This window comes from Halichoeres trimaculatus, unplaced genomic scaffold, assembly GCF_033239565.1.
Source record: "Halichoeres trimaculatus isolate MK-OKI-2021-1 unplaced genomic scaffold, fHalTri1.1 fHalTri1_scaffold_21, whole genome shotgun sequence".
Classification (NCBI taxonomy): Eukaryota; Metazoa; Chordata; class Actinopteri; order Labriformes; family Labridae; genus Halichoeres; species Halichoeres trimaculatus.
Window position 1 is genome coordinate 8,291,258 of NW_027437199.1, and position 26,058 is coordinate 8,317,315.

At 39.7% G+C, this 26,058-nt stretch overlaps 1 protein-coding gene across 1 annotated transcript in view; it reads left to right on the plus strand.

Moving 5' to 3' along the window:
• Positions 1-26,058, plus strand: part of slc41a2b (solute carrier family 41 member 2b) — a 55,997-nt gene that overhangs the window by 15,487 nt on the left and 14,452 nt on the right. The window contains exons 7-10 of the mRNA XM_074698435.1: positions 3,423-3,570; positions 4,147-4,226; positions 16,821-16,952; positions 17,387-17,535. Coding sequence (XP_074554536.1) covers positions 3,423-3,570; positions 4,147-4,226; positions 16,821-16,952; positions 17,387-17,535 — 509 coding nt within the window. The remainder of the gene's footprint in view (positions 1-3,422; positions 3,571-4,146; positions 4,227-16,820; positions 16,953-17,386; positions 17,536-26,058) is intronic.

Here is a 26,058-nt window from a genome sequence, read left to right on the forward strand (position 1 = left end):
TGACTTTCAGAAACGTGGATTTAATTTAATTTCCTGCTTTATCAGAGGACCTCGTCATTACATACAGCTCTTAAGCTAGACTAACCCTGACAGGCTCTTAATCCAGCTTTAAATGCATGGTTAACCCCTCTGAGAGAAACATCGTACTCCTCTCGGATAGCTTCATGCTGGGTTTTTAGGACACTCCTGTCATCATAAACCATGGAGGCTTGTCATACTTATCATCACTATTGGGAACATCATTCATGTCCAATGCATTTGGAGCGCCGTGCCATTCCTCAGCTGAAGCAGTTGGCAGCCACGTTTCTTTTTCCTGGCAGAGTGTTTAAGAGAAATGTATTCCACCAAGGATGGACAGGAATATTAATTATTTGTGCACTGGTTGAGGGAGACTAAGTGGCAGGTTGTCAGGGGTTCATGTAAACAGTTTGACCTGAAGAGGACTATAATTGGAGTGCAGCTGATAGCTAGCTTAGTCTGTGCATGTTAAATAAGAGTCAGATTCCCTGTCAGCATCTGTAAAGGAGCTGGATGCATTTGGGACAAGCCTTCCCTCTCTAATGTGTGCCACAGAATCTCTGCCTCAGCTTTATATTTTGGGAATGAAGGTCTGCAGGAGCCCATTATACCTCGAGCCGAACAGTGGGTTCTTTTTGTTCTCCGGCTCAGGGACCACAGAGATGATAAATCTGGGACTGTTTCCTAATGACAGTTATTTAGTGCCGGGACCAGAATCCAGCTGGAAACCTGTGGTGGCACTTAGCAGGTGCTTTACCCTAATTACACTTTCAGAATAGTTGTGTTGTGCTTTAGTCTGGACAAAGAGGTTCAGTTGTGGAGGGAGAGGGGAGGAAACCTTTCTTGTGATGGCGAGCTAAAAATGAGATCTGTCTTTTTGCTGCATTAACTTCAGTGGAAAACACCACAATGTTAAAGGGGTTCTCAATAAACACATTTTTCTTACCCCATTGGCAGATTTTATTTACTCTTTACAAGCAATTCAGATGTTATTGTAGTCTTTTGCTATCTTCAGAAAAGCCTTTTCCCGGACCCATCAGGTGGATGTGGCTCGTATTAAATCAAATGCAAATTTTGCTGAAACAACACGTAAAAACTTACTTCGATTTTGTTTTTATCAAGTGTAAAATTACTGTGAGTGTCCATAGAGTTTGATGGTTTAGAATAAGTGTCAGGGTTCAGCAGGAAACAGGAGAGGTGGAGGACTCTGGTTCATATATAAAGTGTAGGGGTGCACGATATATCAGTATCAGCCTATGTTGGTTATTTTTTTTACAGATCGTGTCGGCTGATATTTACTCATTAGCTGCTGGCATTTTCAGAGCACCTTCAACGATCTTTCAAGACTCAAATAATATTGTTTTCTATGACTATGTTAACACTACAACTACCTAAAAAGAGTGGACCCTCTTCTTTCGTTTCTCTTCCTGTTTTTGATCCAAAAAACAGACAAAATATATAATTTTTTGATCGTGTTTATCTTGGGCGCCCTATCCTTTACCACTCCATGATCTTCTTCGTCTTTTTTCACGATCACACGGCTCTTTCTCTCTGAACCACCTTGACACATCATCGCAGATTTTTTATTTCCACCAACATCAATATCAGTAAATATCGGTTATTGGCCATTACTTCCATCCATCCATCCATTTTCTTCCGCCTATCCGGGGTCGGGTCGCGGGGGCAGCAGCCTAAGCAGGGAAGCCCAGACTTCCTTCTCCCTAGCCACTTCGTTCAGCTCTTCCGTGGGGATCCCAAGACGTTCCCAGGCCAGCTGAGAGATGTAGTCTCTCCAGCGTGTCCTGAGTCTGCCCAGGGGTCTCTTCCCGGTGGGATGTGCCCTGAACACCTCACCATTTTAACAATATTAAAATCGGATATCGGTATCAGACAAAATTTTCATATTGGTGCATCCCTAATAAGGTGTAGATGACAGGAAACTTAGTTTTTGAAAAACCCCGGCTACTTGTGAAAAAGGCCTAGATAAACAAAAAAGGTGGAGCTACAACACTGCAAATCAATTGATCAAAAGAATCATCACTCACCCCGTCAGCGGCTGCATTTCTCCTGGCAGCACACAGACTTCTCTGAAACAAAGCTTGATTGCCCTTTGTATCAAAGAGCTACATGCCAATCACAAAGAGGACAAAATGCTGGATGTCTACCATCTCTTTGTTTACCATGTCACGTTTATCTTCCTCGTTGGATTTATTAGTGGGGTTAACTGTGTCGCGCTGCTACGGTATCATGCTATTGTTTAACAGCTGTGGCTTTCAGCATCTGGTTTACACAGCGCCTACAACGAGAGGGCACATTTTTCCAGCGGAAACGCAAACGGGATCAGGCTTAGCTGTACCAAACTGTGCCAAACCGTACTGAACCAACCCGGACTGCTTGGTGTCTATATTAGGATCAGTTGACACAGAGAGGGAAACAGGGACAGGAGGAAAATCCCTCTACAACATACGGGAAGAAGTATTCATTCATTCATGCATTTTCCGAACCCCTTATCCTGTTCAGGGTCGAGGGTGGCTGGAGCCTATCCCAGCTGTCAATGGGCAAAAAGCCAGATGAGGCTAACTCTTTGCAGAGAGTGAGTATCGAACCCACGTCCAAAGCCAAGCGATCTACCTACTGAGCTATTGTCGCTGCCAGGGAGAAACAACCATAAAAAAGAAACACAAGGAAAACACAAGAATCCCCAAGAATATGTAAAACCATAAAAATGACACAGTACAATAAGGTTATAGAACAGCTGCTCCTGGTTTCAAAGTGTATCTCTAAATAAAAATATTCTTTTTCTGCGGGTATCCTTTCTACTTTGGGATACTTTGAACTAATTTTTGCCTTTGACTGTAAAAAAATAAGTAGCTTCAATGCACTGATGCATGCTGCAGTCACTCCAGCCTCGCTACAGGAGCAGTTCTGATAACTGCTACAACTGTTTGTGATTAAGATCAAAAAACATACACCAAGGATTTTTTTCTTACGATCCCTGAATTCCCTATTTTATGCTCCTTTTTTCCTTTATTTCGTGTAAAAGCTTGCATATCGAGCAAATCTCTATGATTCAAACAATCATACGCAGCTTGAAGGATACCTATGTGCACAGATTCAGAGAAGAAATAAGGAAAGAAAGGTGAGAATAGAACGAAAACTTTTGGAGAGAACCTGCTGCTGAGTTACACTGATATAAAAAAGATGCATTGAAAAGGAGAAAACAGAAAATGTAGTCACTAGAGAGTGAAAAGTATCCATGCAAATCTGTCTAAAAGCAAGGTATTATACTGGCTCTGTGTTTGTTACTGGGCTGCTTTGTCTATAGTTTCCCAAGTGCATGCTGGGATATGCTCCAAACTCATGCCCAAGGAGGAAAAATGAAAGCATTTCTTCTCCCTCCCCAGATTCCTACCCGTACGTGTCGTCCCTGGTCTGTGCTTTCTTCATGTGTCTGACTCCTCTCTGGATCGTCATCTCCTCCAAACACCCGGCCAGCCGCACCCTGCTGTACTCCGGATGGGAGCCAGTCATCACCGCCATGGTCATCAGCAGGTGTGTGTGTGTATTTATGCTTGTGAGTGTGTGTGTGACTATGATACTGTGTGTGTTTGGGCTCTAAAGCGGAAAGAACAGCTATTCTGCGTCTGCAGCTCCCAGTGTCTGGTTTGCTTGATGACTCATCCCTAAACAAATCGCAGCATCCCAGCACTCACTCACACACATGCACGCACACACACACACACACACACCCTCGGGTCCCCTTGAGTCTGGCAGTCTTACTAATGCAGCCCGTAGGAAGGGATTGATTGTCTCGCTGGCCTCTCAGCGCTCGGTGGTGATTCCACATTTCTCAAGCTTTTATAGAGGAGCAAGTAAATATTAGTTCAAGACACCATTAGATGAAAACTATTAAAAATCTTCCCTTCCTGTCTTATTGGCTTTCCCTCAGTTTTCACCCCTCAGTCCAGCTGACAAAGCATTTACAGAGAAGCACACAAATCCACTGCGAACATCATTTAGATGAAGACAATACCCTATCTTTCCCTCTCCATGCCGCCTTTGTCTGACTCTCTCTGCCTTTCACACACTCAGTGTTTAACCCCAGTTAATGATCTTATTATATTCCAGCATCGGAGGGCTCATCCTGGACAAAACGGTGTCTGACCCAAATCTAGCTGGCATCGTAGTCTACACCCCGGTTATCAACGGTGAGTCGCTCTGTTGGCTTCTTTCCTTCCTCTGAATGGTTTCAAGGTGTTGCAGTTTGATTTGCAGCACTTCCTCAGCGCATGAAAAGATGAGGAGAATGTGACCCAAAACTCAGCAAAGAGTTTGATTTCATACCTCTCTGTTCTGAGAGATTCACTAAAGAAACATACAAATGTTAAGAAAGCTCTGCTGTAATCCTCCATCCTGTATTTTTTGTACCGCAAACGTACAGGGTTCTGCTCAATTGAACCAGGAATGTGGTGTGTTCATTGACCCATATTCACCTACCCACCTACCATTACCCACCTAAAGAGTGGGGTCAATCGGGTGAAGTCCATGAACTTCTTACACAAAGTCTTGCTCCTTCATTACCTGTGTGCAAAAACCGCAGCCAAAAACAACTTGTGCTATGTTTTCATTATATGTGACATCTTTTTATTAATACTTATTGTGAAATATCTTAAAGAGGGGGTATGATACTGTCCCATATTTATTTTTTTAATCTTTATTTAACTAGGTTGGTAGGGGTGGGTGCAGAATTAGGTACTTCTATAGGCACCAACCGAAGTCTGTCAAAAGAACTGGGTACCGATTTCCATAAAATCGAAAGGTACCATGTTTAGGTACCTAAATGCATCCCAGAGACTGTGAGAGAGTGGAAGAGTAGGTAATTTTCCATGCTGGACATGAACACAGCATTACAAGTTTATATATTGAGAAATAAATATGTTAAATTGAAAAGAATGCACATTTTATTATCAAACAAATTGATATTTATTACCACATAAACAAACACAAAAGTACCTAAAATTGGTACCGTTGAATACTGATACCGATTGCCAGGTACCGGGAACCGGTCCCGTATCGTTTCAAATGTGAAAGGTACCCATCCCTACAGGTCAGTCCCACTGAGATTTTTCAAGGGAGACCGAGCCAAGACAGGCAGCAGCAAAAACACAAAGTTACAGACAAGAATCACAAAAGGGACAAAGTACAGTCAATAAAACACAAGATAATGGATTAAAGTCACGTTCCAGGAAACAACTATTCAGACAACCAAGCTAAAACACTGACATCTTATAGATCCAGCCTCCATGTCCTTCGTTTTAGATTTAAAAACATTCAAAGACACCAGCTCCTTGAGCTTTAAGTCATTCTGCAGCTGGTTCCAAGATGAGGGTGCAGAGTACCCAAACGCCCTTTTCTCAGTTTCCGTCCGAGTATTTGGGACAGAGGGCGTAATGAGGTCCTGAGAGCGTAGCATGTACTGTCCAGTACTTTTCTGCATGATAAAAACACATAAAAAGTAGGGCAGCAGACCAAGAACTTCCTTTTAGAAAAAAGTGTACCAATGTGTGAACCTCCGGGTTGCCAAACCAGACCTTGAGGTCTCAGAGGTTTACAGTTAGTTATGGACCTCAAGGAGGCATGGTAGGCAGTATCCACCATATGGAGACCATGCAGAGGCATACATGTACAAAAGGTCTCCATAATCTAAAACAGGCATTTTATATTTCAAACACTGATACAAAAAAGTCAGTGCTTGATGTTCCAACAAAATATGTGCATTTTTTTCTAGTGTGGGACGATATGCTATCCTCACGATTCGATTTTGTTGTGATTTTTGGGGCGCCAATTCATTTTAAATTGTGATTCTTGGATATTTACGATTTTTGCAATTTTTAGCTTGCTTTTATAACACTAGACGATGTGAAAAAGTTAAATGATGATCATAATGTGTACAGAATATCAGGATCCCTATTTTCCCCAAAAATGTAAGGGGTAACTTTTTTCCAATCCAGTTTATAAACAAAGATCAAAATAAAGTACTTGAATTTGAAAAAAAAAAAAAAAATTGGACATAGAATCACAATTTTGATATTGTCAAACAAAAATCCTGATATATTGATTTTTTTTTTCCGACCCCCAAATTTTTCAAACCGACACAAATTCCTGAATCTTTTTGCAAAGTGCTCAAAATGGTCTGTACTACATCTTAAAATAGCATGAGATCTTAACGAGATCTTAACGGGATCTTCATGAGACTTGCTGAAATGATGAGATAAAGGGGGTGGGCCTCAAACACCAAGCATAGCTCCGCCCAGAATAGGCCTCAAGGAGGCTGGCCTATCAAAAGGAAGATGGTTTGTGAAGTGGGTAGTCTTAAAGAGACAGCAGCGTTTCAGACAGATGCTGAAATTAAGTTATTCTAAAACATCAGTGTGAGAAATGTAGGTATTTTTTGAGCTGTAAATGTTACAAAGCTACTACAGGGGTACCAGAGGCACAGTGTAACGCCTTAAAAAGTCCCCTCTTTAACATTAAAACAACAATAAATCCCACAATGCAATCTCTGATTGATACAGCCTGACATGACTGCAGTTTCTTTGCCTCCTTGTTGACTAATATGACCTTATGCAGAGAGTTTAAGTTGAGCTTTGATTGAGTAACATTTTTTCATTATCCATCACTGTAACTGACAGGGCCCTCACATTCTGTCAGATTCTATTCTAACCCGTCTTTTTAATTGTTCATCTTTCAATGCCAGTGAGAGAAAGCCTCAGAATGCATCTACAATACAGAAGAATAAACTTGTTATATGCATTTATAAAAAAAGAGACAAACACACTTTTCATGTCAAGCAGACACAAAGCAGATCAACCATTTACACAAACTGTGGTTGTCATCCGTCAAAGCTTCAGTTCAGCTGCTTTTGTGATCATTCAGGGAAGATTTCTGAATTGTTGTCCACCCTCAGATGAATTCAATACCACACTGGCTTTTCTGCACCTCATCTAGCGCTGTAACGCCTGTCCCCACTGATCTGGAAAACCCATCCTGCTTTCCTCCTGTAGCCTCTTGCCTCCTTCACATGCTGGTTGAAAAGCATCTTTCGTTCCACACTGCATTAATAACAGTTTCTCTCCCCTCAGCATCAACTGCAACAAAGTCTTGTGGCTCCAAAAGAAACTTGAAGCTCTCAGCTGTAGACAGTTTGTGATAGCCTGACTGAGCCAGCTAAATAACAAGGCCATGAGATAGGGAGGGGAAAAGGACAGGTGTGACAGCTTGACAGGTTGGTCCTCGACATGTAGTCGTCAGGTGCTTGTGTGCTTCTGGAACTAATCTGTAATCATAACTTTGAAAGATATTACAAAACTTCAGAATTAGGAAATTTTCAAGAAAAAAAATCAAAACTTTTGAGTATGTAAAGTCATAAATCTATGAGAAATCAAACTTAAAAATGTTTGAGTTTTTAAGTCATACATTAACAAGATTGTTGCCGCCCCTTTTCCATTTACTGCATCATGGACCCATTTGACAGCCTTATCAAATTTGACTTCCTACTCTAACACCGCAATAAAGAGATACTGCTGATTTTAGCCTGGAATCATCACCTTATTAAAGGAATCTGGACTTTGAAAATTGCCGTACATTTGGGCGTTTATCCAGCAAGAAATTCACTGCAGCAAGCAGGTTTAAGGCTATAGATGGTTACATCTATGGACTATTCAGGAAGGGTATGTGGTACAACAAGATACAATTTACTGCTTTATAAAATTGTAAATTTGCAACTTGACAAGCAAGAAAATTGTGAGTTTTTTCTCAAAAAGCTAGGTTGAGTCAGCATTTCCAATATTGTATGATTGGCTTCAAAACTCTGTTTAATCAACAGGTGGGTTACATCACAAAGACTACATCCATATTTCATTCACACTATGATTTTACCTAATAAAGTTTGCACATGACCTCATTTCTTTTTTCTCTAAAGGAGTTCCTCAGGGATCTCTTTATGGATCTCTTCTATTCCAAATCTCACAGCATCACAACCGTTTTGCCAGCACCTACCACAAAAACATTTCTTTTCTGGTAATTAAAAAAAAAAATGGACGTCATCTTGCCAGGCTCAAAGTGAGGTTGCCACAAAAATCGCTCCCCCTGGTGGCTGACTGCAGTATAGGTCAAAAAATCCATCTCCCCAGTCATTCCAGATGGGCTGTGGTCAAACTTTAAAAAATGCACCACGTAGAAATGTTTCTCTTGTCTGATTGTTGTGGTGATTTGAAGATATTATTTGGCTGCCTTGTACTCAAGTTCTTTTTTTTCTGAAAAGTTTTGTTTTTATTAGTAATAAGAGGTTAAAAGCAAGGCTTTACGTCACATTTATCCACTCAGATTCTCCCATAATCCCTCACAGTCTTTACCACGCAGACTCTAGCTGCACAACAGCGACCAATGACAGCGCCTGTGATGGGAGTATTTTGGCTTCAAAATGGTACAATGGTAAATGGTGGAGCCATGCTGTCAACTCTATATACAGTCGATGCTACTACCTCAGCTGGTTGGTGTATTGCTTCATAACCAGGCCCAGGGAAAATACATCTTTGAGGTGAGATGACATTAGCATAAAGGATTCGATTTCAGCATAAATAAACAACAGTGTCAAACACTAAAAATCACAATGAATTCCTAATCTAGAGATGCAGCCTGTGGGAGTAACAGACTATTTATTTTGGTGCCTGATGCAGCTAGTATTCTGAGATAATGGACTTTCGGCTGATATCCCAAATTTCCCTTCCTGTGTGCTGCTGTTGTTTACAGTCTAGGAAACAAGATGTACAGGGACAGCGTTTCCGAGAGGATTTGTGCTGCTCCTGCATACAGATATCAGATTTTATATTATAATGGAAGCAAATCCTTGTTGAATACCATAAAGTGCATCAGTACAGAGTTCTGTGTGAATTACTGAGCGTTGTACTTAGGTCATACTGTGTGTTCCTCATTAAAGGACAGACAACCATCAGATTTTTCCATCATTGTTCCAAAGATTCTCTTTAAATGATGGAGAATGTTTCATGTTTGTGGCTCCTGTCATTCATTAGAAGAAATTAGTGGTTGAATTTTAGATTTGTCATTTTTTCATGTTGACAAAGTGAGTTTCTAGCAAGAGCACAAAGCTAAAAGGGGTCATAAAATGTTGTTTGTGTGTTTTCACTTGAGTCTGTTTCTGTGGGTATTTGTGGTGAGGTGAAACATGTAATAGACAGTGGTTAGATTAAGGCTTTCTCGATGAGGTTGCGTCTCAATAAGCATAGTGATGCCCTTCAATTAAAATTTTCCATAGCAGACGGAGACAAGCTGTTCAGCTTTGTCTCCAAAGAAACTCTGTCTTATATTCTGCTCTGTCTGCAATTAATGCAGTGTTTGACCCGCTTTAGCTGAGCTATAGACAAAGTGTTTATAAGCCAAGATGGATGACACGCCTGGAGTCTATTTGTCTTGTCCTGTGTAGCTCCCAGGTGTGAGAGTGAAAACAGAAGTGTGCTCAGTCAACAGCGCTCCATGGATAAATGAAAGTGACCAAATACAGACTCCAAACGCTCATCAGCATAAATAAGTAGCCTAATGAGGCCGGTTCAGGCAGCCCCTTAACAGTCCGTCTGTCTCCACTTCACAGAACTGGTCCTCTTCCATTTCCTCCCGCTTCCATCTCCCACTGCTACTGGCACAGCCTCTGCTGCCAGGGGCGCTGGCACCTTCACAATAAAAGATAAGCTTTTAATTTAAATGGCATTAATGAGAGACATTTAACGAGATGGAGCACGATTCTGACTCTAATTGGTTTTCCATCGGGACTCTAAACAGCTGGGGAATCATGCATGTGTCTGTTTATGAGTTTGCGGGGATACATTGTGTTCGTGGAGTCCAAAAAAAAAAACCAAAACTAGGCCTCTGCAAACTTTCTAACAACATTTCATTCATGGGTGAAGAGGCAGTGGTGCAGTCTGCTCGCGTCTTCCAGCTGATTAAAATGCACTGTGGTTGCTGTTCTAGTAAAAAATACAATTGAACGAAGGGCAGATGGAAGAGACAGCGTGAAAGGATGGTGTGTGTATATTTGATTAGAACAGAGTGAGGCGCAAGATGTGTACGACGTGATAAGGCAGGTTAAATGAAAAATAGTGAGAGAAAGCCTTGATTTTTCACACTGACCTCCATTATTTCATTTAGATATTTGGGGGCTTTTTATCCAGTCTACCCCCCTGTGACTCCAGAATGAGCATGTGACTGCTTCAGTTCATATTAATATTTAAATTCTTAAAAAGGTATTGTGCTACATTTAATTCAGACTCCCAGTTTCTGCCATTTCTCAGCTGCGGCTCTCGTCTTGTTTGTTCCATTTGCTTTAGAAAAATATGGCTGATACGTTTCCACCTTCTCTCTTCTTACAAAAGTGAAGCCAAAATGACCAAGTTGGTGCTGATTTTTTGCGAACCAAAACACTAATTTTATTTATGGATAAATATCTGAACCTCCTCAGACTGGTGAAGTCCTAAGCTTATAGAGCCTTAATTGACCCATGAGAAAGTGTTAGCTAAATTTTCTCCCAATGTTCCTCCCTTACCCTGTTAACCACCTGTTACAAGAGTCTCATTCATCAACAGAGCGGTCAAACTGGACATTTTCCTTATTTTGTCTTAATCAGGAAATAACTAATTAACACCAAGATTTGGAAAAAAAGAATGAATTAAAGCCAGCCAAGCTAATGGTAAGCAAGGAATTTTGACATTGATTTTGATTGTATAGTTGTTCCCATCCGTCAACGGGAAGGAGGCAGACTTTATGGCCTCGACTGCGATCAATCAATAGAGGTGGCGTGAAAAATTGGCTTCACTTTTTGGCTGCTGCCATGTCATCCATCTTTTATACAGCCCAGTAATTGGTCCCAGTAAACGGTCACTACAGTGCAAGTTTTACTTCTCTGCTGGGTTACATGTTCTTTCTGACATTTTGAAGTCTTTTAGCTTCACTTCTTAGGAGCTGTTATGTTGTCCATCGTTATACATGGTCAGTGCATTGTATCCATTACAATCATTTGTCCTTTCCTGTGTTTTAATCTAGAATTCAGTTGTTATTTGCATTAGTATTGAGAACTTTTTTTTTTTTTTTACTTCCGCCAAGGAGGTAAAAAAAGAGTTTGTCTGTGAACAACATAACTCAACAAGTAACAAACGGATCTTGATGAAATTTTCAGGAAATGTTCAAAATGGGATAAGGAAGAAACAATTACATTTTGGAGATGATCTGGATCACTGTCTGGATTCTGGATTTTTTTAAAGGATTCTTTATCATTGTGAGATAGGGACGTTTTCACCATAGGTGTATATAACTCCACGATAAATGGTCGGATTGCTTTGCAAAACAATACAAGACAAGGTCACCATAATTTCTGACAGATGTAAAAGTACGATCCAGATTCTGACAATATTCTGGATACTAAGATCCGAAGTATGAAATATGTACTGAGTCATCATCATTTTCAACACTGTCAGGTAACAAATTATCATACAAACCTGCAACTATCATCAAATTGTAGCAGACAGTCTGCTGAAAGGAAAGTATAACATTAAAGTAGGACTAAAGTGTTGTGAGAATACATTAGATTGTGGATAAACAGTGATGCTGTTTGTTTTCATTTATAGAGTTCTCAAAAGTGTCTCTACTTTGACATTTTTTTGGTATCATGAATTGAAACAGGTTGTGTTTAATTTGAAGTGCAAAAGTGCCGAAGCCACTTAACAAACAGATCCACTCTCAAAGCTGCTGTAACGAAAATAGACTGAGCAGTGACGGTCGAGTGACATAGTGGGAAGAAGAAGAAGAGAAAAGAGTGCCATTATTGAAAACAAAGTGCTGAATCAGAAAAACAAAATGTTATTTTCCAAATGTGTCACAGCAATTACACTTGAAAGAGCAGATTATAACACCCACACCTCTGCACAGCCCTGCAGGAGGGTACTGAATTTAGTTTGTATGCAGCCAAAGCAATGCTTTAAGCATCTCGCTGTGTGTCACATTTGCAGCTTTTTTACAGCCATGGCACCAACAGACCCAAGTATTGCTGTTAAACCCAGTCGTTTTGGCGTTACACTTGACTCTCAAGTCCCCACAATCCATGAGAAGTCTCTGTATTAGAGAGCTTAAAGACAGCTGATATGCACAGGTAAACAAAGCTGTTTGTTTTAAAACCAGAGCATAAAAAAGTTTATGAGCTTTCACAGGAGGGGAACAAAGAGAGGAGTCAGATGAGGTGTTTTCCTCATTTTACACTCCAACTAAAAATAGAAAACTTTATCACTATTTGAGAGTTATCTGTTAAAAACAACAAACATTGGCAGCCAACCATCAATTAGCATATAAATGAGCTTTAATGTGGTGCAAACCCAAAATGTGAAATGAATAAACAAACTCAACGTAATGAGAAATTACGAATATAACAAATCTGGTGTCTCATTTCCTTTGTCACTGCCTAATTTGCACAAAAATCAAAGTTAACAAAAGGAGAATCACAGAGATTTACTGCTCAATTAAAAAATACAGCTGCACAGAGACATATCAGCCTATTTTTAACCCAGCTGACTTCCTTGGCGGTCGTCATTTTAACAAATAAAAGCCAAGTTAGTGAAGTCACTTTGTGCTTTGTTTAAGTCCCAAATTTCTTAAAATTTTACAGCCTGTGATCCTCCTGCTCTTGGATTGCTGTGTACAAAGACTTGGTTAAAGATGCAATGAGGAGGATCTGTTTTAATTGCATTCCCTCGCCACCTTGTGGCCCGGAGTCTCCACAAACTGTCGTAAATTACTTTTAGTGAGGTGTGTATTTGTTTTGGAATTAAATGGAGATCGGACCAAAACTAATTTTCTTTGTTCAAGACACCTTGTTACTGGATACAACGCGTCAAGGTACTCATCATTACAGTGACGTAGCGTTACTGTTTGAAATGTGTAGTAGCTGGTTATATATTAGCAACATCGTCAGCCCAGTGCTCCTGTAGGCTAACATGACAACAAGTAAACACTGTCAGTTTGTAAGTAGTTAATTAGCTGTTTATATCTATTTCAGCTGGCAGTGCTCTAAGACCTGTCTGTAATGTGTAACGTTAGTGAATCCTGGTTAGCTACGTCCTGCCAGTCATCCACCAAGCAGAGCTAACGTAACCTCACTCTTCATGTTATTGATAGACTCTCAAGTTTGAACAGACCACTGCAGCCCGAGCTAAAGTCTGATTAGCCTTAAGCTCGGGCTGTATCACTCTCCCCTTTGGCTTTCTTCCTCTCTTCTGTCCTTTTTCTGTCCGACAGTTGGGCTCCTGTGTCCACTATCACTACAAAATTAGTCACAGAAATTGTTTTTAGCAGAGAAAATACAGATCTCTGTGTTTTATCTCTTCGTACTACTAAAGTCCGTCAGCCGACGTGGTGTTGTCATAGAGACCTAGATGTGCCATAACTCAATCCTGTCCTGGTCGACCAGATCGAGAAGCTAAGAAGTAGTAGTTCAAAATAACCTGTAACTTGCATTATTAGCGCTGATAATCTCATTTCAAAGTGTGGATTATGATCTGGCCTATAAAGGGAGACTTTTTCAAGATCTCTTTCAAACTCCTAACAGCCCCTTTAAAAGAGAAAACAGTCTGAGTGTCACAGACAAGTTCCAAAAAAGTACTATCAGCCAATTGGGGCATCATTAGAAACGTAATAACACACCTCTTTCCTGATGTTGTTTTAAAACCTGCTAGTATAACATTTTGTTATGCACCACAGTTTTTTGCAACCAGCAACGCTCAGACACAGCATCAGACTCTTTAATCTCCCCTTGTCATCTTGGCATATTTGTTTCTCCCCTCCCTTTGTTGTTTGTTTTGAGATGAGAGGTAACTGCTTCCTTATGTCTCAATTCCTCCAATATCTCTCTCCTCTCCATGTTTCCCTTTTCATTAAATTTCATCCGGGCATCAAGTCGCATCCTGGTGTCACAGCCGCTCAGATAAACAAAGTGAAATTAAAGATGAAGGAGAGGAGTAGCGATGGGATGAGTGTGCAGACAGTTCACATGTCCCCCCCTACCCTCTAGGCAGAGCAGTCCGACCCCCTGCCGCTCCCCGTGAAGCCTTTCTACAGCCCAAGACCCCCTTATCCTCCTCATCCCCATTCCTCCTGTCAGACCCAGTGACCTGGATAAGTCAGAAAAACCCTAAATCTCACTCTCCCTTGCCCCCCTGCTGAGATCGTAAGACGAACCTCCGCCTGTTAAGCCCCCATCCTAACCCCAAACACCCTGAAGGACTAAAAGCCAGAAAGTCAGAATCACTGTGCCCTCCAAGTGCGCAATTAATCTAATTTTAACCATATTTTGACAGAAAAATTGGAGCATACATAACTGTGGAATGCCAGATTGCTTACTAATTCTGCTTTAAGTGTCATATTCATGCATGTTGCTGTCCCAGAATTAGCTCTGACTGGAAATAACTAAAAGAAGAAAAACACAAACTCTTCCTTTACAAGGCCACATCAGCTCACAGGAGTGATATTCAGATTATGAGAGCAGGAGTGTGGCGTAATGACACGAGCAGGAGGAACGGTGCAGAGCAACTGTAAATGCTCATTGTGAAGTTATGTGTTTTTACAGCCCCAGTGGGAGCACTGGTAATGCTCCAATAAAATGTCACCAGGCGGACAAAGAGCCTCAGTGGATTGAATTAAGTCGACATCGCCCTGAGGTGGTGGCAGTGTTAATTTAATATACTCACCACAATAACAAGCCTGGTTAGGGAGTGGGGGGTCTAAGACACACACCTCCTGCCTCTGCTTTGCAGTACATGACCACTTCAGTCTATGAAAGTCAACCATGTATAGAAGAGCTGTTTACCCGCTGCACTGCAGACACTGGAATAATACATTTTTTATGATTGTGAATAAAAGAAACTCTTCTCGCACTTCATCCCTGAACGGGTTACCGCTCACATAAAGGCACACTTAGAGGATTTCTTTTCTGTTCAGAGCCGCTCCGTGCTCACCTGTCAGCTTGTTTGTGGATGATACCTGTAAGTGTGTGTGAGCCCCCCTGCAGAGCTCTGTCACCAGACTGTGACTGGAAACTTAGTTTTTCATGCTGAAGGAAAAGTTTTAAAGCTGCTTTATGTGAATCTAAAGGATCCTGTGTTTTGTCAGAGCAGGCTGTAGCCCACACTCTTCTGTTTGTGTATCTGTTCGTGCCTCTTTCAAAATAAAATTCAACGTTAGGACATTGATTACAAGGATACATGAGAACTTCATTAACTTAATTGAGGACTTCGACTCCTGTAGACCAACACAGCACTTACCAGTGTGATTTTAAAGAGGGGATATTATCCTTTCCCCAATTTCAACATGGATATAAAGTAACAATGCTGGAATGCACCAGATCTTCTCTAGACTTGCGGAAATAATGATGACATCTCATAAGGATCACGGGCCTCAAACACCAAGGTCATAGACTGTATAAAACATGGACGTAGTCTCGCCGACGTTACCCGTCTGTTTCTGAAATGGAAAATGGACCACATCGGTTAAAGCGGGCATATTGGAAGTGTCAGGGGCTTTGCGTACAGCTATAAGGCGCCTTTCCATCACGTGACTTGAGCTGTGCCTTTGATTGAACAAGCTTGCGATCTTAATATACTCTGAACTGTTGAGTTAGGAAAAAATTCACCCTGTACAGTGTGTGCAGACACTAAAATTAGCGACTCAGACAGGAGACGTTTTTTGAACCAGGCTGTAAATAGGTGAATTTTTGCTTTTAAAATGTTTTTTTTGGCTTGGTGAGTGTGTGACTTTCGGTACTTCTGGAGCCAGCCTCTAGCGAACACTCAAGAAACAGCAGATTTTAGCACTTCAGCATTGTCTCATATTCTTAGACTGGAGGTTGCTGCTTGGTGTACCCATGGCTTTGCCCCTTAGGGTTGGCCAATCAGAGGGAAGGAGGTTTGTGGAGCAGGGAGCCTCAAAAGAAGCAGTTTTCTAAAACACTAAAGTGAAAAAAGTAGGTTTTTTTCACCTACACTGCAAAAAACTGAAATCATATCAAGTGTTTTTGTCTTTTTTTAAGTAAATTTGTCTTATACTCGATATGAGCCACTATCAACTTATCAATCCAGAAAAATGTCTTGTTTCAAGTTATCAGAGTACAAAAATGAGGTTTGAATCGTTTGTAACCAGTAAAACAATCAGCCAATGGAACAGGAAAAAATTGCTTGAAAATTTCCTTGAGACTAGAACAGTGTCTTAATACAAGTAACTTTTCTCTTGTTCCATTGGCAGATTTTTTTACTGGTTACGAGCGATTCAGACCTAATTTTTGTCCTTAAATAACTTTAAACGAGACATTTTTCTGGATTGGTCATGTGAATTTGGCTCATATTGAGTCTAAAAAGGAATTTTCTACTGAAAATAAGACAAAAACACTTGATAAGATTTCAGTTTTTGCAGTGTGTAAATCATGTAAAGATAATACAGGGATAGCAGAAGGAAAGAATAAAGCTTTGAAAAAACAAAACCCCTTCTTTAATAGTGGATATCTGTTGAAGAGGAAGTCTTTCCAGATGATTATGCACAGTTATATCTCTTTGATAAAACTTTGACTTAATCTGATTTTTTCCCCTCTGAGATTGATTTTGGAGTTTGTGTTTGAAATCTGTTCAAGGTTTTTGAAAAGATGGTAATGAACAGCTGTCTGCTCTCTTAATGAACTCTCACTCTTCTTTTTCCCCCAGGAATCGGAGGAAACCTGGTTGCCATCCAGTCTAGCAGGATCTCCACTCACCTGCATTTCCACTGCGCTCCTGGAGAGGTTCCTGATGAGGCCAAAGGCTGCTACTACCCGTGCCGCACATTCTTTGGTACAGGTCAGTAAAGCTGAAAGTGTGTACTCTACAACCAGACTTATCCACTATTCAGCCAGGGCTTTGTGTGTCGATAAAACTGCTCTCATGATTATAAACAGGCTTTAAATTGTGCAGTAAGCCACGTTCACGGTTTAAAACGCTGTCTTTAAGCCCTGATCCTGGCAAGCTGCTGCTTGGCTGCCTCGCTGCACTAGCAGGCAGGTAATTGCTGCGCCCCGCTGTTTCAGGTGTAGAATTATCCCTTGTTAGACATCTATAATAAAAACCAACAGGACTCAGCATCCTGGGGATAATGGGTGGGCTCGTTTTTGCTGCATAAACTGCCACAAAACTGTTCAGCGTTTTCTTCTATGAATGCTCAATTTCATGTCTTCTACCTGCAAATCAATGTTTTCTTCACATCCACCTCTAACCGCCTGATCCTCCATCCTCAGGAGCCAACCATCGCTCTGCTCAGGTGCTCCTCCTGTTGGTGATCCCCGGTCACCTGATCTTCCTCTACACCATCCACCTAATGAAGAGCGGACACACCACTCTGACGCCCATCTTCATGTCCGTGTACCTGGCTGCTGCTATGCTGCAGGTGAGCCTGAATCTCTTGTAGTATATTTTAACTCCTAAAGTGATTTATGCTGCTTGAATTGTTGTGAGTTGTGAAAGCCTTTACCTATGATTTAAAACTTGAGTTGAGCAGCTGTGTGTTTTATTACCGCTTCTTTACTTCTTTCTGAACAGCAAAAACAAACAAACCTCTTTTTGCTGTCATCTCACGTTTTTTCAGTCTGGCTCTGTTTTGGTGTTTCATCATCAGTGGGACTTAAACTTCTTCTTACACAGACACACTCACTCCCAAACAAGCAGAGCAGTATTAAACAGGGTGAAGAGGAGATTATATGTCACTCAGGGGAAGAAACTCCTGAGTGTCACTATGGTCTGATCTACAGCTCAAAAGAATCCTCTCTTTTCTCACGCTGGCGTTTCAGTAAGCCCTTATTTCAGCCTCTGTCTGAAACACTTTGCTTTAGCTGCTGTCTCACTAAGGCTCCCTTCTCCTGCTGATTTGTCAGCCCTTTGGAGGCCTGTAAGGAACAGACCTCGGTGTTTGAGGCCCTTCCCTCAAAGGGTCATGAACATGTCAGTAGATCTTTATGAGATTACATCATCATTTCAGCAAGTCTCATGGAGATCCCACGTTCCAGATCTCTAAGGTAGAACTTAAACTCTGGTTGGCTGGTATGACTGCAGCAAAAAAAAAAATTATGGTTGTATCTGTATTAAAATTGTATGTTTGTCTTGTAATCCTATTTATTACTCTATCCAATTGCTTTGATTTTGATTTTGCAAACATTTCTATGTTGCATTGTGTGCTCTGCAGGGGCTGTTGTGTGTGTTCAGGGTATGTGGTTTGTATTGTTGTTAGTATTTTTGTTTAAAACTCACTTCATAAAAAGCTGATTGCAAAAAAAGAGAGAGAAAACATTGATGTGTACGGCATCAAAACCCACATTATCAGTTTAAGAAAAAAAATATTTTAAAAGATTTTGAGATTGTATTTATTACACTTTCTATGGGCAACATTCAGAGGGGTAGATCTATTGCAGTGGAGGTGCGGAAGTCACATTTGACTCACAGCTTGGCTAAAATATGAGTTTTTATTTTTAGAAAAATATTGATATTAAGAGTTAAAATATTGATATTCTATCAGTGGTCAAAGTATCACAATATATAGCTGTATCAATATTTTTCACACCTCTATCACCAACAGCCATTGATTTTACTGCTAGCTCTTTTACTTATTCCTGTAATTGAACATTCTGGTGGAAGTATTTAGGTAAGACAGTGAAAAATAAAGTTAAGTATGTTGTCCCAAATAAGCTTTGAACTTGGTGAAACAACATGTTAGATGTTTGTTTAAATATTTAGTTTGTATTTCTGTTGGTGTCAGAGTATTTTATATGTCATTTCTACCAATTTTAACCAATTAAAGATTCATTTCCATTAAATTGTCAAATGGTGTAACCACAAAATCATGACAAGTATTAAATAAGTCACTTTTCTGGAAGTTATGCAAGTGTACTAATGAAATAGGTTTTTTGTTTTGAAATATTATCTCAAAGTTTTTAAAATATTTCATTTATAAAGTTAATAATAAGGGTGTTATTGCACTTAGCAAGTCAGTATGCTGTAGACATCAATGTTTTTGCCTCTGTTTTTGGATCATTTGATTTGAATAATTTGACATTTTACAGATACCCATTGCCAGGTACTGGGCATTGGTACTGTATTGTTTCAAATATGAAAGGTACCCATTCCTACTAAAATCATATTTTTAATAATTGTTTAGCTCAATATCAGATTTTTTATTAGAAACAAAATTGCTCAGACAAAGTGTCATATGCTGGTATTTTGATCTTCCAGCAACAAAATCTTTTGCCAACTTTTACGCCGTCAGTGAAATCTGTATTACAGGGCTTTAGATGCTGTTTTATTTTTCCAAGATGAAATTATTAGGGCCATTATTTCAACAAACAAAAGGCGTGTTACTCCTGATGATTTGTGAGTGTAGCCTTAATGCTGCTTTATGAAGAGGCTGGGCTGGAATCAGAGTGTGTGAGCTCAGCTGCCAATGTTGATGCAGCTATTTGGGCAACGAGAGGAAGATTAATAAAGCGTGTTTGAGAGGCTGACTGTAAAAAAAGTCAATCTGTGACTGGTCAATGCAAGTTTGCCCTAACTATCTAACCAAACTTGTGTATTTCTGTTTGTTATTCTGGAAATCACCCTCTGAGAGATGATTTGGGATTTTATTCCTTTGAAAGTTGCTCTGTGGACGAGTGCTTCCACTCGTAGTGATCCCAGAGACTTCTTCAAGAGTTGTGGTTCAAGGCGATGCCTGAAGGAATCTCGCAAATGCACGTTTCTGTTTTGGCAGCACTTAAGATAATTATGAAGCAACGACTGAAGTCATGAGTGACTGCTTTTACTTCGGCATGATCTGCTGGAATTTTAAAAGTTCACTGTTTTTATGTATGCATTGGATGCTTGCTGTGCTCAAGGCTTTTTAATGCGCCACTTAATCTTTAATGCAGACATGGAACATTAGGATGTAATCCTGACCACTGAGGAGTTGGAGACTCTCCAAATCAATTAAGTCCGTGGCCAGTAGAGCTGCTTTAAGGGTGCTTTAGGCCCAGATAGAACATCAAATGGCAGAGACAAGCCCATGGGGTTAGGAGGAAAGAGAGTTTGAATCTAGCCTCATTCACATCCTGATATTTACAGCCAGGAAAAAAAACACAGATCGATATATTGATTCACATCAGAGCCTCCAACATCACATAATCTCTTCGATTTTTAATGCTCAACATGCTTTAAAGGCTGCTTAAAGCTTTAAGTCATTCATGGAACGGGACGTCAGAATAATTCATGAACTCCTTGTTGTCCTTGTTGATCCGTCTTAGTGAAAAACTGCCTTTGGAAGATGAGTTTAACAAAGTGTGTCGTAGCGGCAAGGTTATTATAGAGCTATTGTTTGTTGAAGCATTCACCAAAAACTAATTTCATCTGCTTTATCATCAGTGTATTTGCGGAGACACAGGCAGAATAGCAGACACTAATTACAAGGCTGAATGCTGCTGGTAATAAGAAAGTTGGAAGGTTTTCCTAAAGACATATTCCTTGTACAACTTGTTTTAAATACTTAGACATGAATAGATTCTGTGTTAATCTAAGAAACAAACTTGTCCTTTTGATACACATTTAGTAAAATATACCAACCATGAGTTTGCTTTTCATTTTCCATTCTGATCATTTATGGTACCAAAGGAGAAAATGTATCAGTCTCACACCACACAATGACATCACGACCACTTTCATGAGGAAGACTGTTCATCTGTCTGCGGTCAATACCTTTTTAAGATGGTTTCATCACACATTGATTTTTCTGACATTTTTGAATCTTGCCTTTAACATATAACAAAATATAAATAATACATAACAAATATATAACAAAAAAGACGGTAAAGCTAATACTGAAACTAATAAAAACTAAACAAAAACTGAGCATTTTCAAAAGAATAAGAACTCAAATAGAAAACCTACTAAAAAAAAAATTAAAACTGTACTGAAATTTAAAAAATAAATAAATAAATAAAAATAAAAACTGAAGAAAAATGCTAAATTATATTCACCTTGGATGTTACCTCTCATTGGAGCCTGGGAGCCATAGAAGTAACAAAAAGTAATACAGTAGATTTCAACTACTGACCAAAAATTATGTCTCTTCTTGAGGGTGGACACTAAAAAAATTGATAAGCGATATATCTGGATTTTTTTTGCTTGTCAATATCAAAATCTGAAGTCTTCGTTACAGAATCTTTTTTTTTTTTTTTAATTTAAATTTTTCATTTCAGTCTTTGTTTATACACTGGATTGGAAAAGCGTTACTACTTTTCTCCAGCATTGGGTGAAATGTTTCTTTCTGACTCACGTGATGTGCATTTTATGGGAAAATATGGCTCCTGATATAGCCTGTGGACATTATCATTATCATTATTGCACTTTTTCACATGGTCTGGTGTTAAAAAAGCAAACTGGAAATTGCAAAAAACGTAAGAAGAATCGCAATATAAATCGAATCAGCACCCTCAAAAATTGTAATAGAGTCGAATTGCGAGAATAGCATATCATCCCAGCCCTAGCGGACACAAACCGGAGATATACAAAGAAACTTGCAAAGACTGGCGTTATAGTTCCATTTGGACAGCCCTAGTGATTTTTTTCTTTTTTTTTGCCAACTAGTCACTGCAATTCAGTGGTTGTTGGGTTCATTCATTCATTTCCTAATGAGAAAAGATTTAACTCCACTTGTTTTTGCAATCTCAGCGCAAAAAGTACGGAAATTTGTGTTTGGAAGATAATTTCTTTGTTGTTACAATCCCTTGGAAATAAATCCTATACATTTGGAAAGCTTGTTTATGTCCCTCTAAATGGTGCCACATTTGTGAGGAGCACTTATTTGTGGGATGAGTCGTTGATCTTCTCTGCCAAAGCCAAACACCTTATTCTGTTCTTTCTATTGACTCTTCAATAGAAAGGGGTCCAAACAGCAAAACAAAAGTAAAGAAAACAACTATTCAAAAGCATGAAGTATCGATACAAATTTGATGTTGAAATAAACCATAGAAGCCTTTTACATAAATCAAAACTGAAAATACATAATTTTAGCATTTAACTAAGCATCAATAATCAGCATAATTAGCATAATACTACAAAAGTAATGGAAACCAAAACAAATCCACAAAGAATTGATTAACTTTTTATTTGGAAAAAAACATCAAAAACACCAAAAACAAGTACATTTTCTTAATCCATCAAAAGTTTTTAACTCTTCAATTTAAGATGTCATTATTTGTCTTTTACTATCTTGAAAGACAGTACTTTCTTGGCTTGACCATTTTTGCTAAAGATAAGACATAATCACTTGGATTTTAGGTTTTGCAGTGTGCCTCTCTTCGTCTGGTGCTTTGTTTGTCTCCCTCCACAGCTTTCATGAGAGGTTGTTTTGTGATTTGTGGTCGTTATGAGGCTCATTTTGCAAAGTTTACCACGCTGATGCTTCTGCATTGCTCAGTGTGAAAGATTTGTGGTCATATTACAATTCCAGAGAGCACATCAAACAGCTGCAGTGTGTCTGTAATGCAGTTTAGTCACAGCCTTGGAGATTGGCATCATTTTTATAGATCCCTGGGAGGTGAATATTGAGCTTGTGTCATCATCGTCCACTTTTGATGAATCTAAAACCTATAAACTTCACGCATATCAATGTGAAACGACGACTGACAAGGTTTCAGAGACGCCTGAAACGCATGCATCACCAGAAAGGGTGAAACTGTTCAGCTCTTTTGCTCAGCAGTTAAGAAATATGTTCAATGCACAGCTCTCACTGATGTCTTCATCTCTCTGAAAACAAACGTGTAGGTGTGTGAGGATCATGAGCAGGTATACTTCACCCTCTCTCAGCCTCTCCACCTACACTCCAACCCAGACACTAATGACGGTAATAAATATCCTGCCACTCACATTATCTCACCTGACAGTGCACTCGGATGAACACATAAGCTCCACATTTGGAGGGTTTAGGATTGTCAGCCTCTATTTTAATTTATAAAACCCGATCCCATGAGGAACATCTATTTTAATGTATTCTCCGTCCTTGTTTGTGGCTGATTGTTTCGACCGTGGAGAAGAGAGAAATCACAGAGGCTCAGTTTAGACACTTGAATGACAGCGCTATTAGCTACGGATGTCAATAGCTTCAGTAAGTGTCCTCAAATAGCCCTGGTGCTGAGTATCTCTGCATCTTAGATAACTGAAATCACTTTATCAGATGCATTTATTTCATGCCCTGCTCTAACCCTAAGTGACTAAACAACTGATTACAGGGTTATAATGATATTTTTAGGGTTGTGGAAAGGGTTTGTTAATCCAATCACAGTCCATTTAAGGTCCCGAGGTAAAGTCAAGCTGTTGGATGATTACTGTATTTTGAAACAAGGGCCCTATTTTTTCTTTATTTGGTATTTAATGACTTATAGATTCAATCATTTAAAGAATAAGCCCATAGGATTGCCTCTGCTGGCAGATGTGATGAATTTTAATCGCTACAAGTAGCATTACAAGGCAAGTGATAACTAAGACAATAACAATAAAAAAGCTAATATATGAGACAATAATTCAATAATACATAGTGAAAAAGAGAAGGATAAACCTTGATGATGAGTTTTATTCAGCAGAAACCTCCAGTCTTGAAATATGAAGCCAGTGCAGCAGTGTTAAAAACTGCTGTTCCTTGAGAGCCCTCTTGCTTCAGAAGCACAGTTTTATCTTTTTAAAGAGGTGCTGACTTAACAAGAGTGTAGCTTTTAGCAAAGAGGCTAAAGGCCGGCCTCAGCTTTGCATCTTTACACTAAACTAGTTCAACTGAAGCCAAGTTGGGTTTCTGACATGGCTAAAGACTATGGTTTTTATGGTTTAACCAAAAAAAGTTAGTGTTTGACCTCATTCTGTTAGTTTTTTAAAGGAGTTCCTCAGGGATCTCTCTCAGGTTTTCCCCAGTTCTGGATCTCAGAGTATTTTGACCATTTGCCAGACATAAAAACTTTTTTTCTTTTGTAGTGATTTAATGGCAGTTAGTACACAGTTTAGATGAGCTACAGTTACCATCTGGCTGGTGGATTAGCTTTTCCAATATGGCACCCACCAACAATAGACTGAAAAACTCTGCTTCAGAAACAAATAACAGATACTAGGTCCATGTGTAACTGTTCACTGGTCTATGGTCTCCCAATATAGACATGAAAGCCGAAACTAAAACTGAGTTTCAAAGCTGTAGAGTCCAAACTGCAAATGCTTGAACAGTATAGAGTTAGCAGGTTGTTGTTGTGATGTGGGATCTGAGATGTGGTTTCCACCACATCCCAAAGGTGCTTTACCGGATCAGGATTTGTCGACTGTGGAGGCCATTGGAGTACAGTGAACTCATCGTAATGTTCAAAATTAGTTCTTCAGATTGTCTTCTCTCTCTATGACTACCTACCTAAATGCTTTGAGCATGTGATTGGCTGGTTAGATATTTGCATTCATGAACAGTTGATCAGGTGTAACCAATACAATGGCCAGTGAGTGAATGCCCACAGGTGAAGCAAAAACTGGGGATTTCCGATCTATTCTTCCGCTGTTTATCTATTGATCTGCTGTGTTTTCAAGGTCTTTCATCATGTGTTAAGACCATGTCCACACGTAGCCGGGTATTTTCAAAAACAAATAACCCCACTCTTTCATTTTTAAAATACTTAAGTCCACAAACAGTGGGCATATCCGCTGATAAGTGCGGCTCAAGGCATGCCAAACCAATATTTGGCAGTGTTTTCCAGATGTAAAATCCGTGCCAGCCAATCAGAGTGAGCCCCAGTCGTTCAGCTGTGATGTTTGAAACCCAAAAATTATGTATACCGGCGTCTACATGAAACCAGAGTTTTCCAAAATCTTCACTTTGGCTGGAGTTTTCAGAAACACCTTTTTTAATGACATAAAGCTGTGGTTTTGTGTGAATGACAGACAGAAACGTATAGAAGTATATGCGATTTCCCAATACCTGGCTACGTGTGGACATGGCCTAACACTGCATCAGACCAAACCTTTGAAAAAAAACTAATAATAACAGAAACATGCCAACAGATTGAGTTAGAGGTAGAAAAGCAATTTCTCTGTTTTTCTAGTTAAGGTGACTGTTTTTAGCTTTGTAGTGCAAAAATGCTTGGTTTCTGTCATTAACTGTTTCCTAATTTAATAATTTGATAAACATAATAATCCCGAACTGTTATTAGCAAAATAAACCCTTTCTGCAGATCTTTTCTTTTGCTTTCAGGGATTATAGACACAGGTTAAGGAAACCTGGTGGAGCAATGCTGAAGTTTTTGTGCCAGTAAGTTGTTTACACCTGCAAATTTGTATTTTAAATACCCAGTTTCCAGATGATCTAAATACGGACACACATCCTTTTGAGACTCAACCTTAAAATGTAGTCTCACATTTTCTCTTTTGTCCCGCCACGAGCCTGGACCCAATTCGGCAAAGATGTCCACAGCATGGTGGAATTTGATAATGTCATTCAGTTAAAGCAGAAAGTACTGTAGCAGTCTGTTTCTTTAATAGCAGTGATAAGCAGAAATTGCACATGCTGCGGTTTGATAATGTTCTATTTAAAGTGAAAAGCCGTAGAGAATTAGGGGAGAAATTGAAACATTTCTGCAGACTCATTGTGATATCTCTGCGAGCCTCACGGTGCAGCCGCCGAGGGGAGAAAAGAAGAAGAATGACATTGAATGAATTCACCAGAGTTCTGCTTCTTTTTCTTTGGCAAACAGTGGTTCAGGATTTTGTACAACAGTGTATAAAATATGGACAAACCTTACAAGAGCACTGACATAAAAAACAAGCTAAAACAACACATTTTCTGACAGTGCTGCATTAGCCAGCAGCACATGCAGACAAAGAAGGAGACACTGCTGAACAAACCCTGGCAGCATGGTGCAAAAAGCCACAG